This window comes from Talpa occidentalis, unplaced genomic scaffold, assembly GCF_014898055.3.
Source record: "Talpa occidentalis isolate TD23 unplaced genomic scaffold, MPIMG_talOcc4v2.1 talOcc4.16, whole genome shotgun sequence".
NCBI lineage: Eukaryota > Metazoa > Chordata > Mammalia > Eulipotyphla > Talpidae > Talpa > Talpa occidentalis.
In genome coordinates, this window is record NW_023601653.1 from 7,132,414 (window position 1) to 7,149,729 (window position 17,316).

Genomic DNA, 17,316 nt, shown 5'->3' on the forward strand with positions numbered 1-17,316 from the left:
TGGAATAGTCATGCAAGTATATAATAACTACTGTTGAAACTGATGATATGATCATGACCCCCATGTCAGATACAGTGTGAACAAAGGAATAAAATGGGTTTAACTCCCGACTCCTTGCTGTCTTAAATTTTGACATTAAAGCTCCTTTTTTTTTTTGAAGCGTCTACAACACACAAATTAATCCTAACTCAGGACAGCAACTGCATTGCTGTGAACGGTGCTCCTTTCCTCTTGAATACTGTTCAAGTGATGTTGCTAATATAGATCATGTTCCCATTGCCAGTTGGCTATTCCTTTTTTCTTTGTTTATGGAAAATTAATACATCAAATAGCAAATGTAGGCATCAACCTATGTATAATTTGGGTACGCAGTTTTCTGAAATACAGCTGAACATATTTTTACTGTGTTGGTATGATTGTTTAAAATTGACATTGGGGGCCTCCCCACTGGCCTAGGGGTTCAGTCTCAGTGCTTTCTCCGCTATGGCCTGAGTTCCATCCCCGGCCAGGGAGGTGACCCTCATGGCGCAGTAGACCTCTTCTGTCTCACATGCTGCTCCTCTCAGCAGTATATTTCAGTAGATCTGCCTGTTCTCTTCCCTATTCTGTCTCTGGTGAATCCTTTCAACTCCCTACACTCCCCCACCTCTGGTCTACACCCTAGTACTTATATGCAAAAAAAAATTTTTTTAACATTGAAGAAAAGTTATAATTGACCCCTGCTTAGTGACATCTTCATGTGCCCAGATGACATGAGTGTGCTCCTCTCCCACACCCAGTACCTACAGAACTAGACATCATGACGATGTCTTAATTACCCATTCCCAATGGAATTAATAGTGATGTCAGCAGCAGGCAGAGAGGGACTAAAATGACTAAACTTCCTTGAAAATAATCTCATTGTACAGTCATGGCACCAGAATGTTAGAACTCACATAGAAGTTACTGGAAAATAATAGATTTGAGATGTTAGGCCATATAAATATTTTTTAGTATTACAGAAAGGGACATGTATATTAACAACAAACATTGAGAACAAAAAGTAGAACAATAAAAATGTTCAGAATCTTGGTTGAATAACCCGAGTAACTCTTACCTTCATTTTGGTCTGGCCTCACATGCTTTATGTTTCATTTTATTATTGTTGTTAATCCTATTATTATTATCATCATCATCATCATCACCATCATCATGATATCATCACTACTACTACAGTTCTTTATTCCTTTATTGGATTTAATTTCCCTTTACAAACTATGCATGGACCAAAAATGTGACTTTGGGAGAGTATTGCTGAATTGTTGCTGATGTCAGTTTCATACTGTGATATTTTTTCTCTGTTTACCAAGAGATCAGTATTTCAATATAACGATGTGCATGTTTTCCCCCCTTCTCCCGCTGCATGCAGGGATTCGGGTTCGTAACTTTCGAGAATAGTGCTGATGCAGACAGGGCCAGGGAGAAATTACACGGCACCGTGGTAGAGGGCCGTAAAATCGAGGTGCATGTCTTCAATAATTCAATTTCTGGTTTATATTTTTATTTCTCTTTTTGTGTATTGCTTCACTTATTTCACATTTGGAACCCTGTCTTGTTCGTGTGTGCACACATGTGTATGTGTGTTCATGTCCTTCACCTTCTTGCACTAAAATGTATAAAAGTTAACACTTCTATACTCCCCTCTCTTTCATTTTTTGGTTGCTTGGGGGGGTTTTAATTTTGATTTACTTGTGTGTGTGTGTGTGTGTGTGTTTGTGTGTGTGTGTCTGTGTGTGTATTTATTTGTTTTTTTCATTTACTTTTTTCCTCCTTCAAAATGTTCATCCTTCTGCTCTCTTGATTTTTTTCCTTTGCTTCAGTTTGCGAGACTGCGAATTCCTGTGATCAGGCCAAAATAAAACTAACTTTTAAAAAAATGTTTGGAAATTGTCCATTTTAGCATTATGTCCTATAATGAATCAAGGGACCAGCCACTGCCCTCTTTCTCCTGGGAGGCAGTTGGCCTCCATGTGGGTGTGATAGGCAAGGCCTTGAAGATTGTAGAAGTTGTGGGGAGGAAAGAGGGATTCCAAAACTCATCTAGTTTTAAAATATATTTAATCTCAAGAATTTCAATAGTTAATGGCTGAATTCCTCCAGCAAGGGTTTGATGGCTGGCTGAGAATGTCCCACGATGTGACGGAGGCAGCTCTGGTCTTCGGCAGGCCTTTTTAAGACCACAGCGAAGGTTAACTGCTTCCTTTCCCCTGGTGCCCAATATTTTTAAGTATTAAACATAAAAGCCACCATTTTGAGTAAGATGTCTGCATATTCTGCTTTTTTTCCCCCCTCCCTTTCCAATGGTTTAGCATTTAGGGCCCTTCACTGACCCACTCTTTCCATGGTAACTATACACAAAGCTGGCGCTGGTGCCCTCAGCGGTAAGTGAAACAAAAGCACTGGAGAAGCAGCTTTTACAATGTAATCACAAAACAATTAAATAAGAAAGAAAAAGTCCATCTGCCATCTCACATTAACACTAAAATGTGATTTGACTTGTCGTTCCTCTTCCTTTTCCTTCCCCTTTTATTTTCAGTGCTGTTGAGTAATGCGCCTGGACTTTGGATGTACATATTGTTTTGTAGCAGCCTGAGCTGTTTGATTACTGACATTACTGTCATGGTGACTTTTTCCCCCTTGCACATCTTACTCAGAGTTACTGAACTCCAGTTTGGCTGGTTTTATTAATGCACTTCCCCCGCTCCTTCCTCTCCCACTGTCCTCCTCTCTCCTCGGCCTGTCTGGAACTGTGACTGTCCCCGTGCTCCACCAGTGCTCTTCCCTGTGCGCCTTCCTGGCCTTCCTCTCCCTTCCCCGCCCCTCCTGTTCCCTTGACTTTGGTCTCTCCCCACCCTGTCCTCTGCTCCTCTCGGCCCTTCTCTCGGGTCTGTGCAAGCTGTTGGTCTCTCTTGCTGACTGGTGGTTTCTGGTTGGCTCTGGCCACTCTCCCTGCAGCGCTTGCTTTGGCTCCAGCCGCTGGTGTCAGAAGCCCCCGCCCCTCTAGCCTGTCTGTGAGCCTCGCCCTTCACTCTCTCCCTTCTTTCTAAACTTGGGGTTTTTTCTTTCTTTTATTTGTGTGTGTGTGTTTTGACTGCATGCTCTCAGTCTCATCATTGTTGTACCCATTCTTTCTTTTTAAATGTGAAATGTTTCTATTATTTGGTGGGCAAACTAGAGTAAATGGAGTTTCAAGCTCTTCCTCCCATGGAAGGATTTTCAATTTTAAGATTTTCGATCTTAAAAGACTTACATTGACTTTTTTAGTTCCAATTCCAGCTAAAATTGATCTTTTCATAATATAAGTTTATCACTACAAATTTAACATAATGCAAATTCCAAGAGGTTAAATGATTATATTTTGTGTATTTCGTAATTCATTGAAAACCTGGCCCGTTTTGTGAGCTGACAGCACAGCCCATGGTCGGGTTCTGGGTGAGGCGCCACCCTCCTCGCTGGAGCTCTGAGGCAGGATCTGCCACTTTGGCATCCTGACCTCTAAGCCCATCCTCAGCAGGGCTCAAATGCCTTCTCACCCCGCACTGAGAGGCTGTGAATGATGCTGTTATGTGATGAGGGTGGAAGGCATCAGAAAAGAAAAGAAACGTAAGCCTTATTTTTTTTCAGTTATTTTAAGTGCCTAATTTAAAGGCCTGCTGAAAATTTTATTCATAAATTAGTGGACCACATCGTCTAGAAAAATGGTCCTGAAGACTGCCAACATGGGAATCCATTTTTGTATTTGTTTATTAACCTCAAACAGTAAAATCTTATACAAACATATAAATTGAACATTAGAACAGATGAAATCCACAAATTTATTTTCTTACCTTTCTGTAAATCTTTCATCTGACCCATGTGACACGCGTCTGTTTCATTCATGAACTTCAAAGTTCATGTGTAGAATTGTTTCTAGTTTACTTTTTCCCTCATTTTCTTTAATGCTGAGACTTCTCTGTTTAAGAGAGCTCCATAGAATTTGCAATTTTACTTTTCTTCGGAGTACTGGATGCTGAAGTAGCCCAGGTTTTTCATCTGGAGAACAAGAAACTGCATTTCACTCTTGTTAGCCTCATTTAATAAATATTTTAATTAAAATCTGTATATTAATTATATTGCTATGTTAATTATGTAAATCAACACTGTCTGAAAATTATGTTTTGAACTAAGTACTGTTTTATCAGATGAGCAACTTCACACTCCCTAATGTGGTCTCCTTCCTCCCTGCCCCCCTCTACTCTGTACTTCTAGGTGAATAATGCTACAGCGCGTGTAATGACCAATAAGAAGATGGTCACACCATATGCAAATGGTAAGTGGCCATACCTCCTCCTTTATTCTTGTGTCAGCGTAGAAGTATTTCCCTTACCTAAGGAAATGCATTATTTTTTACAAGTGAACGTTTTAATCTTAGAATGAAGCTTTTTTAGTTACTAAAGGTATTATGGTCTCAGCAGTGTTTATCTTAGACACAGTCAGTGTGTCATTTGTGATTCTTTTAACCCAAGTTACAGCCCTACTCAGGAACCCTTTCTTTTAGCTGCTGTAGTTCTTGAGAATGTGCTGGGTTTGTCTGTAGCACCCCTGGAGAGCCACCATTTCTCACCACTGGCACCTGCTCATCGAACATAAATAGATCCATTTTTGACTCCTTGCTCTCCTTTTAAAGGTTAGGTATACATGTGATTCTGTTTTCTATTTCATGAGCACTTGTCATATAGTAAATGTTATGTTTCTCATTGAGAAAAAAAATTTCACATCAATTGTCAAATTTAATCAAGATTCATATTCTCTAAATAAATTGAGACTCATACGCTAAATAAAACTTCAGTCTGTGCCAGCTTTGCAAGCTCTGTTCCATGAGGTCATCTGGGAAGAACCCAACACGCTGGGCTCTGAGGCCACCCTCCCTCCTTCAGTCTGCGTGGCTCTTATTCTCTGCTGTCTAGTTAGAGTTCTGCCTGATATTTTATCTAGTAATAAAGGGGAGCTTTGCCTGCTTTTTAAGTTTAGACATACTGACAGAGTATAACAGTGTGTGCTAGCAATGTCTTAAGTCATTAGAAGTACATCAGCATTTAACATTTTCCACAAAATCTTCAGTGAATATATTTAGCCCAGCTTTTTAACCAGATGATACAAATCAGCATGTCTGCATTATTCCTACCTAGTTCATTTGGTAGAAAATGCAATGCCACCACCTCCCACTTTACCTCGTCTTCTTTTCTCTGCAGAACAAAACCCTGTAAAACAAGGTAACCTCAATAAAAAAAAAATAAAAGGAAAAAATGCAATGAGATTTCCAAAAATGAAAAGCCACAGTAGTTTCTGTCATTTTGATAAAAACCCAGTGTAAACGAAATAAGGAAAGAAAGGCAAAGTACATCAACTTTCCTTCAGATCCAGGGTAAATGGTGTGGCAGGAAGAGCTGCTGACTGGAATTTAGACATTTTTCTTCTAGATTGAACTCTTCATTTTGCTCTGTGACAGTGGCCAATTTCTTAACCTCTCTGATTCTGTTTTCATCTCTGTTGGCAGTCACAGTTTATCAGCACTAGAAAGCTCTTTAAAAGTCATCAGAACCCAACCGTCTTAGCTTATTGTTTAGGAAAGGAAGAGCAGAGAAGCATCATGCTTATTCATTGTCCCAGATGTGCTAACTGTCTTTTCTGTCCCTTTTGTTTTGTGAAGGTCGGTAACCTAAGCACCTGTGAAAATACATTGTACGTTGTCCAGAACTGAACACATTCCAAGTGTTACTGACGGCAGACCATTATCTGCCATTATTATAACGTGATCCTTTTAAAGGGAACACTTGCATAATGGTGCAGTTGGTAGGGGAAAGGTCATTTTCGAATACAATACTAAATTAATATTCAAGCCTAGTGGAGCCATTCTTGAGAAACCTGCCAGTGCTGGGTTCTGGGTTCTCAGATGAGCATGCGGCCTTCTCTGAATTCTCAGTCAGCATCTTAATGTGTGTTGGTTGGTTGGAATCACTTGATTCATCTGATATTGTGGAACATTGTGCTCTTACAATGTACTCCAGTAGGATTTGAACCCAGATTTGGCCAAATTTTTATGTATAATGATGAAGAGACCACAACCATCTATGAATGCACAAAATGATGAATGGAGGTTGAAATGCTTAAGGATGCATGGGCTTTTTTCTTGAATAATGTCTTTGCCTATAGCCGTTTTAGCCTACAGTTCTTACTTCCATTCAAATATTTATAGACTAGCAGTGGCACAGTGTGAGAGCCTGAGCTAATATCAAGAAGTAAGCCAGAGAGTCAGTTTTTCAAGTTTGCTTACTTATGTATAAAATTCAATAAATATTTATTGATTAAAGTTATCATGTGAAATTCTACTCTTTATCAGTGGGCAGCAGCATATTTTCTTTATTTAACACTTGCTGTATTCCTGTAAATATAAAAAGGGGATTGAATAAAATTGACATCAAGCTTCATGTTTGGAAGTACATAAAATCTGTAAATATTTAAGCTGATATGCAATAGCAATTTAATGCCCTTTAGCTAGAAAGGCTGATTAACTTAACTGTGTTCATCACAAGTGGAAATCTCAAAGGACATGCACTGGAGCTGGGGAAGGAGCTTGGACTTTTAAGTGCATGTCTCCTTCGTTGGCTTGGTTAACTCCTGTGAAATTCCAACCAAGGGAGTTCAGTTTACCTGGTGCAATTGATCATGGAGTCAAAGATCCAGGTAAAATTGGAGCACAAAGCACAGCTTTATAAAACAACCAGAGCAGTAAACATTTTTTTAGCTTGTATGTAAGAAAAAGTACATCATAGTGTGGTATAGAGTGATGGATAATTGACCTTTTTTCCTTTTTCTAAACCTTTTTTCCTTTTTTCCTTTTTCATTAAGCAATCTTGTGAGAGACTCTACTGAAGCCCAGGGTTTATTTATATTTCTTTTTCCTTCTCCATCTCCTACCTTCCTTTCCTTCCCTCTCCATCTCCTACCTTCTTAATTTTCTCCTTCCTCGCTTCCGACTTTACCCCAGCCCCTCATTATCCCTTCACTGTCTAGTCATGTTGAAAAATAATCAGGTAATGAGGTCAGGAAATACCATCACCCTCTCATTTTAAACCCCAGCTGGTGTTCTAAGGAGAAGCTGGAAAGAGGCAAAAATACACCCAGAGATTTCCAATGCCAACTCGTGCATGCCCTATTAGTCTTTTCCCTGTTTTAAATGTTCATTGTTCTCTCTTCCATTTCAGGTTGGAAATTAAGCCCAGTTGTTGGAGCTGTATATGGCCCTGAGTTATATGCAGGTAGTGTTAATTTTTCCATTTGTGTTGTTTAACTATAACAGCACCTATGACTTTTTTGACTTACTATTTTCCTTTGTAATCTTTTTTTTATTATTATTTTTAATGCAATCAGCCTCCAGCTTTCAAGCAGATGTGTCCCTAGGCAACGATGCTGCAGTGCCCCTGTCAGGAAGAGGGGGCATCAACACTTACATTCCTTTAATCAGTAAGTAGCCTATGTTGGCCTGGCATGGATTCCAACTCTTGGCGAGTAAGCAGCAACATGCTAGTTTGTTTTTCCCTGGTATGATGTGTAACGGAAAGGTTGCCACAAAGCACAAATGGGGTGGGCTGAGGGCATGCGAAGAACATTTTAGGCTGCACTTGATAATCAGGAAAATAAAAGAAGTATGTTATATGTGTTCTCTGCAAGCGTTTGGGCCTCCAGTAGAGTGCCACTTTGAAGGGCCTGTGGTGTTATTGATCACTCTCAGCTCTGTTGCTATCTCTAAAGCCCTTTGACCTGAGCTGTTTTGCCCCAGCAAGAGGTATAATTACACAGCGTTCAATGGAGATGGAATCAGTGTCTCTGCATGCTTTCCAAAGGATAACACACTTAGAATAGACCCTTAGAAAGTGTCTGCCTCCTTAAAGGATATGTGACCATGGGGGAGAAGTCTCCTCTCTTCTTATTTTCTGGGTTAAAACATTTTGGATAAAAAAATTAAGTGGATTAATGAACTAAAATGTCTAAAGACTACATATGCCTTGGAGGTTGGCACCATATAAAAACAAAAGAACATCCTTATGAAGCATAAATGATTACATCCATATCATATTTGGAAATAAGATTAATAACTGACCATTTAAAGAGTTTATCTCATTTGGCTCAAACTGCTCACCAGTTTGCGTTGCAATGCCAAAACAGGGAAGAAGCAGAGAAAACTCACTCAAGATTTGTGATGTGTGAGGCACAGTGTTATTAGCGTTTACGTGCTGGGTCTCTCCACTCCTTTTTTCAGAAAAGAGGTGGTCCACATCTTTTCATCGTCCTGTAGTTTGCTAAAAGCAAGCTGTGATTGTAAAGCTGTTATTGAATACAAGTTGACATTTCTGTCATATTTTGGGTCTCCCTTTAGTTCCTGGCTTCCCTTACCCAACTGCAGCCACCACGGCGGCCGCTTTCAGAGGAGCCCACCTGAGGGGCAGAGGGCGGACGGTCTACGGTGCAGTTCGAGCGGTACCTCCAACAGCCATCCCCGCCTACCCAGGGTAAGCATTAGATTCCGAGGTCAGCAGCCGGACAAATAAAGAATACCATTGCCCTCTCATAACTTCTGGGACGTTGCCATGCCACATAGCAGAGATCCTATGAACATTTGCAAATTAACGGATTAGATGGCAAGAACCAAAATTTACCATTATCAGAATGTAAAAAAATTTCAATTCATTTTATAAATCTTCATTTTGGCCACCTTAAGCCCTCCTGGTAGTGGCTTAAGACAGTAGCCAGAGCTGTCTTGTTCAGTAGCAGTGTGTTGGCATGAGTTCACTCAGCACCGCACGAACATGGACTAACACTACTGCAGAGAACCAAACAGGAGCTCCAGACTGTAGTGCCAGGCTGCATCTGCTGCGTCCACCTCGCCACCCCCCGTGCGGGCTGAGGCTGCCACACGCGCCTCCCTGTGGTCTCACGGCTGGGTGGTGAGCAGCAGAGCTGGTTACCCACAATGGATTTGCTTTCTTTGTAGGAAACGGATTAAAAGAGGTTAATTCAAAGATGAACCAAGTCCAATTGAATCAAGGGAGAAAGGGAGAAGTAGGAAGAATTAAACTACAGTTGGCTTCTGAATGATGGTAAAACCACTAATGTAGCTGAGCATCCTTCACCCTTTGATTTTTGTATGGAGGGTGTCTCATGCAGTGGAATGATTCCATAGCAACAAATAAATCCTTTGTCATTGGATGGGGGAGAAGGAGTGAAGTTGCAGGGTTTGTTATTAGTTGTATCTCAGTGTCAGCCTAAAATGTATAATTTTATATAAAGAGTAGACTTTTATAAGTTACTTTTCTTCAAAGATGTGACATTTGTGTTCTTCATCTTTTCTCTGCCTATGACAGGTTTTTCCATGTTCTTACTGAGGAACAAACATAGCAGCACAGGAGCCTGTTAGTTGCTGCTTAGTTAAAATATAAAAGGAAAGAGCCTCCTTTGTGGGTCCTCTTCTGACAGCAAAGTTGGCTTTGAGGTGTACTAATTTAATTGAGCATTCACTCATAGACCGACTGGACATGCCAATAGGGGTCCTCCATTGCACAGAACTAAAGCATTTCTGTTAGACAAGGCAAGTGTGCATGCTAAGATGGGCAAGCTCCAAAGCCACTGGAAGGGACCTGCTTGAGAAATAAGCTTTGTTTGCAGTTTTTAGATGTTTAAATCCCATGCATTCCATCATCTCCATCTTCTGCCATTACTTTTAATTTTATCCTCCCCCCACTTGACCTTTGACCTTCAACCTCTGACATCTCTTTAAAGAAATGACTAAAGATGCAGTATTATTTTATTGTGAGATATCAAAGAAAACATAAAACTGAACCTGGTGGAAGACTACACACTAGGAAAATTGTTCATGCAGTGTCCTGCATTTCAATCCGAGAGTTACCATCACACTTGCAGGCCACACTGCTCAGCAGAAACATGGGACGCCTTTATTTGTAATGTTCCTGAGTGATTTACAAGGTAGTTGGATGCGCTCCTGTTCAATGTAGGTCATTTCAGTATATTCACCAACTTGAGAGCCTGTTCTCTCCCAGGTCTGTGTCAGGTCTATATTTGCTCAGAGATTTTGTCCTGTGCCTAATCACATCAATTTCTGTGCATTACATTGAACACTAATTTCCCATGTTTTCTTTTTTATTAAATAAGCTACCTGTTTACATGGAAGTTGGCAAGGAATAAGTCCAGTATTTTATGGGGAATGGCCTAAAACTGCTTTTCAGCTTAGTAAACTAATTTCATCGTTAATCATCGTGGTCTAGCCCCCTTGTGGCATTTGATACAGGGAATATTGGAATTCTTCTAGAATTTTGGTGAATATTCCCAGTGAGTGACGCAACTTAGGGTAAAGTTTATTCATGCTTTAATGCCACCACTCTTCTGTGTAGAAGAAATGTTTTTAACCTTTGCCTGTATCCCCTTACTGAAATAGTTGAAGATTAATTAATCACCACTTGGCCTCAGTGCTTTCCATTTGTCAACCTTCTCATAAGGACCAAGTCTCATATTTATTAAAATGCTGTTGAGCGGCAAAGTACTTTCTAATAGCAGACTTGAACAGGAGTTGGAGGTAATGAAACTTGATAGAACTTTTAGCTAGCTGGTCGCCACCGGTGTGTCTAATCTGCCTGTTGTGTAACACAAAGGCACAGCAGATTCGGAGCTTTGCAAAGTGCAGCCACCGGTTAAAGATGACAAAATGTCATTGGAAGTAGAATCAGAAATTTTTCAGCTACTTGAGAAATAAGTTATTTCATGTTCAAGTTAAAGAAACAATTTAGTGATCTCAGTTGCTTATTATCATGAAGAAGTTAGTAGTGAAAATTTCCAACTTGTTCAGTTGAATAAATGATAAATAAATCTTCTAATTTAAAATAGCCAAATCTTGACTTAACAAATATGAAGAAGAAAGTCTTATCTTTATTGCTGTTCCATGTATTTTGGTCCCCAAGTAATGTTTTAGAGAAAGTCTTATATGTACAAAAATACCTCAAATGGTTTGAAATTCATATTTTAATTATAATTGTATAGTAACAAGTTATAATAGTATAGTAACAACTTAGGGATTTTTTTAAAAAAGAGTCAGCATTATTTGTTTTATACAAATTCATTTACTAAACAGGAAAGTAAGTCCTTCTAGTCCTGATCAGCTACCGTCTTTTAAATAAAATAATCTTTGATCATGCCCAGAACTTCAGTTATCAATGTATTTTTCAGAATTCCATGAATATTCTTATGGTCAAAAGAGAGCCCTTAAAATTTTTCAATTGCTCCTTCCCACTCTGGATTATATTGTTACTATCTGGGATCCCCACTGCACCTTTCAATTCTTGGACCTTGGACCAATCACCTTAACCTTTAGCTCATTATCTCTGCTTGTGAAAGCAATGCATTGTGGGTATTTTTGGTTGTGTTTTTTTTTTAATTACATTTCTCTGTTTACTTTGGTCAGAATTGATTGACTTGTTTTTCTGAGGTGTTGCATTGGTTCTTAAAATGCTGAATAATAATACTTTGCATGCTTGTGTGATCAGCCAAATCTTATCGCATGTCTAATGTGCAGGGTGAAAAGCAGGTGATGTATGGATATCAGAAAAAAAATTATGTGTCACCACAAAACTGAAGACAAAATACTGAACATAATTTTGAATCGTATTTTGCATATAGATTCTGCCCTAATGGCATTCTCTGGCATCATTTTTTTCATGTTAAATTCTTCTCCATGTCCCTATCTATGCACACGTGCGCGCATGCACAGACACACACATACATACACATAAACACACACCCCTTTGGAAGCACTTTAAAGATAAACTTCCTCCTAGGGTGAGCTCAAAAATACTGTAGGTATAAAATGTTGATGCCTCCATCTGTGAGATTTTCAGTAGCTACCTTAGACCCTCTGGGAATGCTCTTTATTAACGTTTTATTCTTAATTACCAGCATCTGGTGGTTCGTTCTAGTTTTGCATTCCTTCCCCTCCTAGCATGAACCAGAGCTGGTGAACGTGCGTGTGCACTTCCACGCTTCTTGCACAGACTTGCTGTCAAGCCCAGGTTGTCACATATTCATACATCACCTGCCCGAACAGAGCGCATGTGCATGCTGCCGTCCTCAATAACCGGAATGTGTTTCTGTTCTTTTGTTTTTTGTTTTTGTTTTTGTGTGGATTTTCTGCAGTGTGGTTTACCAGGACGGATTTTACGGTGCTGACCTCTATGTAAGTACACACACTGGGGCCTTCTGGACCCCACCCCCTGACAAGCCAGCCTTTTTTTTCTGTTTCTTTGGTTTGGTTTGGTTTGGTTTTTATTTTATTTTATTTTATTTTTGGTTTAGTTTTTTTTTTTAATATAATTTATTTAATTTTTTTCTTTTTCCTTGTGGATATATATATATATATTTATATATTTAAGAATGCAAGCATGCTTCTCTGCCACTGCGCTTGCCCCTGGGTGCAAAAACTAAGCCTTTGGGTTTCCTGATCATTGCTAGTCAGTCTACTGGACATATTCTTTTCCCTTCCCTACACCCACAAATGTTCTGTGTATCACTGATATACTCGCGAGATGATCAGCAGGTTTAAAGTCTCTTACTCCTGTCGTGTCATATGCATACATAAATAACAGGACTAGGTTAGCCTTCAACCAGCTCTTTCCCTTTTCTGCTTTTCTCATTTCACATCCTCTCTAGATCATTAGAACTTTGTTTGCTGTAAATGACAATAATCTTTCTAAAGTGTGTGTTTTTCTGTTTCTACATTCTGAAAGAGTATCATCTTGTGAAAGTGAAGTAAGGAACTGAAACCAGTGTGGAGGGGGTAGTACTGAGAGGAGACCAAGTCTTCAGAGCTGGAGGCCTTTCTTTACCTGAGGTTCAAGGCCAGTGGGTCTCTTGTTAAGAGCCACCTAGAGGGAAACGAGGGGCATAACTGACCTCCTCAGCCCTTCCTACAGACATCTCTGACTGTCCTGCAAGACTGTCGATTCTGTCAACCATGTTAACATGTAATCCATTGTTGAAATGACTGTCAAAGTTTCTGAGTTTTAAAGCCTTTTACTGGAACCTTTCCACATGACTTTTTTTTGAATGCAAGCTTGGTGTGACCACCCAAATCATTAAAAACAATTTTGTAAAAACAAACCCAAAAAATTGTCAGCATGAGATGATTCAGGTTAGAGTTGTTTGGAAATGCTTTCTTCACCTTCCCCAAGTCAACAAGGGTGTCTTTTTATTGGACTCTATCCCCAGTTTGCCAGAGAGTCTCTGGCAATCTAAAAACATGAATGCATTTAGAGACTCTGCGTACTGCAGGGCATGGAGACAGGGTCAGGCAGTTCTCTGAGACACTGTAGGTGACGCTACACACCAGTCCTGTTTCAGGTAGACCTTTAAAGTGTGCTGTGATTTAACAAATGTCTAGAGAAACCTCAGTTATGATTTGGTCTAGCTCTCACTTGTAGATACATTTCTTAGAGAGATTGTGACTTAACTAAAATTACATAATTTGTTTGCACAGCCAAGTAAAGAACCCAACTAATTCATATTTCATTGTCTCTGAGCACTTTAATTAAAACCCACATTCTTCCTAAGAAGGTTCTCTAGAAATAATGAAAGACATTTTTTTCTGTGCTCACAGTGAAACCTGAGAGTGAAGGACATATCCTACTTTTCTACCAAATGGCACATTTCTGAGCATACATGTTTAAATATGATCTGAGCATGTGCATTCTCCCATATATGTTAGTGTTCTCATGAAACTCATCTTTATGTTATTTAAGTTTTTTTTTAAATTTGCTCTGTAAGAGCATGCTTTTTCATTTGAATTATTTCCTAAGTCAAGTTTTTATTTTTCTCAAATATCTTTCTTATTTGGGGATTTTGTTAATGTGGCCTACTTCTGCTTTTATTAAGATTTGTCTTCTTTCACCTTGTCAACCAACCAAATAATTGCTTACAGTTCTCTCATTTTCTTAGTTCATGATATGTGATTTTATTAAGAGAGATGATTTTTCTGTACTTGTTGGAAAATGCTCTGTAATTTTTTTTTTTAATCCACACTTTATCAACAAGCCAAACAGAAGTAGTTCAGTGACCTTGTTGAAAATCATTTCCATCGGTGGCCCTTATTGATGAAAAGAATTAATAGTAATGTTATTGTCCTTTATTAGTTCCTATTAAAGCAGTGAGGGGAAAAGTTGGTCACTAGTGCAGAAATAATATCTGAACCCACTGACGAGAAATGAATATATCATGAAGTGACTTTTGAACTAGGCCTAATGTAACTGTAACTTTCAAAACTCCATATTCCCCATTCCATATGTGAGAGAGCAAAGGACGCTCTTTAAAAACATGCAAAGTAAAAAAGCCTCTTTTACTTTGAATTTGTTCTGCTTCCTCTGGACAGTCTCCCATCTTTGGAAGTCTACCAATTTATATATTTACTTGTTTCCTCAAAAATGTAGGTCAGACAAAGAAGAAAGTTTGTGCCCTATAGAAAGGGCACTCAAGCAGAACTGGAAGAGATGACTTGAGGGAAAAGAGTATTTTAGTTGCTGGTTGTGTTTAAGTTACATTCATTTAGACTATTTTATTGTGGAGGTTTTAAAAATCACTTTCCTCTTCCATTCTTAGACTGCACGTGACCCTGCTAGCCATTTTCTTCCTGTTTCTCTTTGGGCACATTCCTCTCTGGAGAACTGATCTCACTGGGCGTCATTTACAGACCCACTGGTCCAGACTGAGATTGTGGCAGATAGGGGTCTAGCCACTGGCCCCCCACTCCCGCTCACATGACCAGTAGGAAAGGCACACTTCACCCTACTCACTTTTCAAATGGGGCCACAGACCGTTCCGAATCCTCACCCTGTGAAAAGCATGCTTGCATCCAAAGGAAAGAAAAGGCTGGTGGGCCCCCAGTGGGCTTGTTGTATGATTGTTTTCCTTCCACAGCTGTGTTTTTGAACTGCTCTTCCTGTGTTCTGTTATAGAATAGTCTTACAGGAACCAATCATTAGCGCTAAAATACCTCAGGTAGGAGTGCCAGTGTGACCTGCCAATCAATCAGATTGTGGATTGCAGTGAAAAAATTGAATTATACTAACCATTCCAGCTCCACATTAGAGATGGGAACAGAGGCTTTTTTGGACAATCAAGACTTGTGAGCGTGTGATCTAAGCCCTGCCACCTCAGCAGCGCACACAGTCCAGCCCCACCCAAGGGTGCTTCCTTCTGAATGAAGCGCCGCCCACCACCCGGGCACCTCTCGGCACTGCCCGCCACTGCCACCCCTTCCAGCTTCTCAATCACAGTAATCCATGGTGTTGAAACTGCTCTTTTCTCTTTGGAGATTCAAGCAGATGCTTCCTTCTCTGAACGAAGTGAGAATGGGGGGGTAGGACTCTGTCCTACGGGACCCTCAAGTCCCGGATTGGATCCGGCAGTGAAGTCCTGGCAGGGATTGGACTGTGCTGCTACCTAAGTGTGAAGCTGCCTTAAAAATGCAGACATAGTGGGACTCTAAGCACATGCACTTCCCTCTTTCTCTGTCACCTTCAAAGAAGATCAGTGAGTTCGTTTGGGGGCCACTGCACCTCGGGAGAGGAAGGCAGCCTGTGGCCTCCTTCATTATGTGGCTACATGGTGAGATTTGGGAAATGAACTAATCTGGGGAGATGTGAAATAGTAGAGAGCTTGAAGGTTGAAATTCATTAAAGATTACCTCTCCTTTGCAGAAGATAGCACATTGATCATAACAGTTTCTTCCCTTAACCGCAGTTATAAATAATAAGACCAATTTTAAATACTTAAAAAAATACTTTTCATGACTATGTTTCAAAGTATATAGGTCCCTCATTCAAAAGCCTCATAACAATATTATTGCTATGAAGCTTTGTATTCATCTTTGTTTTCACATTTAATCAAAATGTGCCAGTGGCCACATAAGAACTCTTACGCCTCTGCAGCACCCTCATACAAGTGTAACCCAGGGCAGTGGCTCTAGCTGGAATGGGAAGGTGGTGAGGGAAAGAGGGAATTGGAATCCTGTAGGGACAAATCAAGTGAGTCCCAGAGGCACAGCAGCAAACCCAAGCTACTTGGAGTAGGCCTCTGCTCTGCTGTGGCGACTGTGGGCACCGCACATACACTCCCGCCCCATCAGTCTAGGCTCCACACACACCACCACACACAGGGAACAAGCTTCCATTCTGTTTGCTGGTCTTGAAATACACACTCTTCTCAATGTCACATGATGTCATTGTCTTCCAAGTAGAATGAAGGTGTCTTGACATCACATGCTCACCAAAGTCCTGTTTTAATGTAAACCTAAAACAAAGCTATCATAAAATTAAAGCCTAGGTTAAAATTAAGTCAAGGGGTAAATCTACAATTTCAAGGTGAGACGAACAGACATGCAAACAAAGGTCAGGCACAGGAGGGAGCCCTTGCAGAACTCTCCCTCTCAGTTCTAGCTTAAAACGCAGCTATAGAGCAGTGCAAAACAGTCAAGTGTGGCATCAAGATAATTAGCTGATAAGTTAGATTCAGAGTGGATTAGAAAATCCCTAGGAGGTGACATTAGCCCTGGAAAACTGAGACTTTAACTGCACAAGGATCTGAAAGGTAGCAGCATTTTCCTTTGAAAAAGCTGGAAATCAAAGGCAGGGCTGCATTATAGACTGTGAAAAGGTACAGCACTTAGATCTAGGAAATATTTCAGAGGAGCACATGGGTCAGAACAAGTGGGTGTGGACAGGGGGTGCGCCCCCAGTGAGTGGTGCAGGTCAGGAAGGTGGGCAGGGGCGAGGACTAGCAGCCATTTAGAATGGCTTACCCAGGAGTCAGAAAGGCGTTCTGTTTAAAGGGGGGTGTGTATGTTGGAATCAGGCTTAGCCATTGCAAAATTAATCCAGCTGTCAGGGTTCCAAAAAGCTGTCCGTGTGCGCTCCTACATTAGGGTGTGCTGTGGCCATGCTAATCCCCATTTTTTGTTTTATTTCAAATCACACACAGATAGAATCTGCAAACTGCTTCAGATCAAACAGGTCTGATTGTGTGTAAATACATATGTCCTTTTTAATTTTTATTATTAATGGTTGCTTCAGTTTTGCATCAGTGCATGGTTAAAAGCAATACACATCAGCTATTTCATGACTTCATATCTCCAAATGAATTATTTCTCCTCTTTTTTTTGTTTGTTTGTTTGTGCAGTCAGCTGAA

The 17,316-nt window shown here is 40.1% G+C and overlaps 1 protein-coding gene across 13 annotated transcripts in view; it reads left to right on the forward strand.

Annotated features, from left to right (window-relative positions):
- Nucleotides 1–17,316, forward strand: part of RBFOX2 (RNA binding fox-1 homolog 2) — a 242,835-nt gene that overhangs the window by 214,051 nt on the left and 11,468 nt on the right. For 4 of the 13 annotated variants that reach the window (XM_054696063.1, XM_054696064.1, XM_054696071.1 and 1 more), the window contains 6 exons: nt 1,409–1,501; nt 4,288–4,348; nt 7,284–7,337; nt 7,450–7,542; nt 8,444–8,588; nt 12,277–12,316. In XM_054696063.1, the coding sequence (XP_054552038.1) occupies nt 1,409–1,501; nt 4,288–4,348; nt 7,284–7,337; nt 7,450–7,542; nt 8,444–8,588; nt 12,277–12,316 (486 nt within the window). Of the gene's footprint in view, nt 1–1,408; nt 1,502–4,287; nt 4,349–7,283; nt 7,338–7,449; nt 7,543–8,443; nt 8,593–12,276; nt 12,317–17,316 lie in introns of those variants that run through there. The other 9 variants (XM_054696065.1, XM_054696066.1, XM_054696072.1 and 6 more) reach the window with 5 other exon arrangements.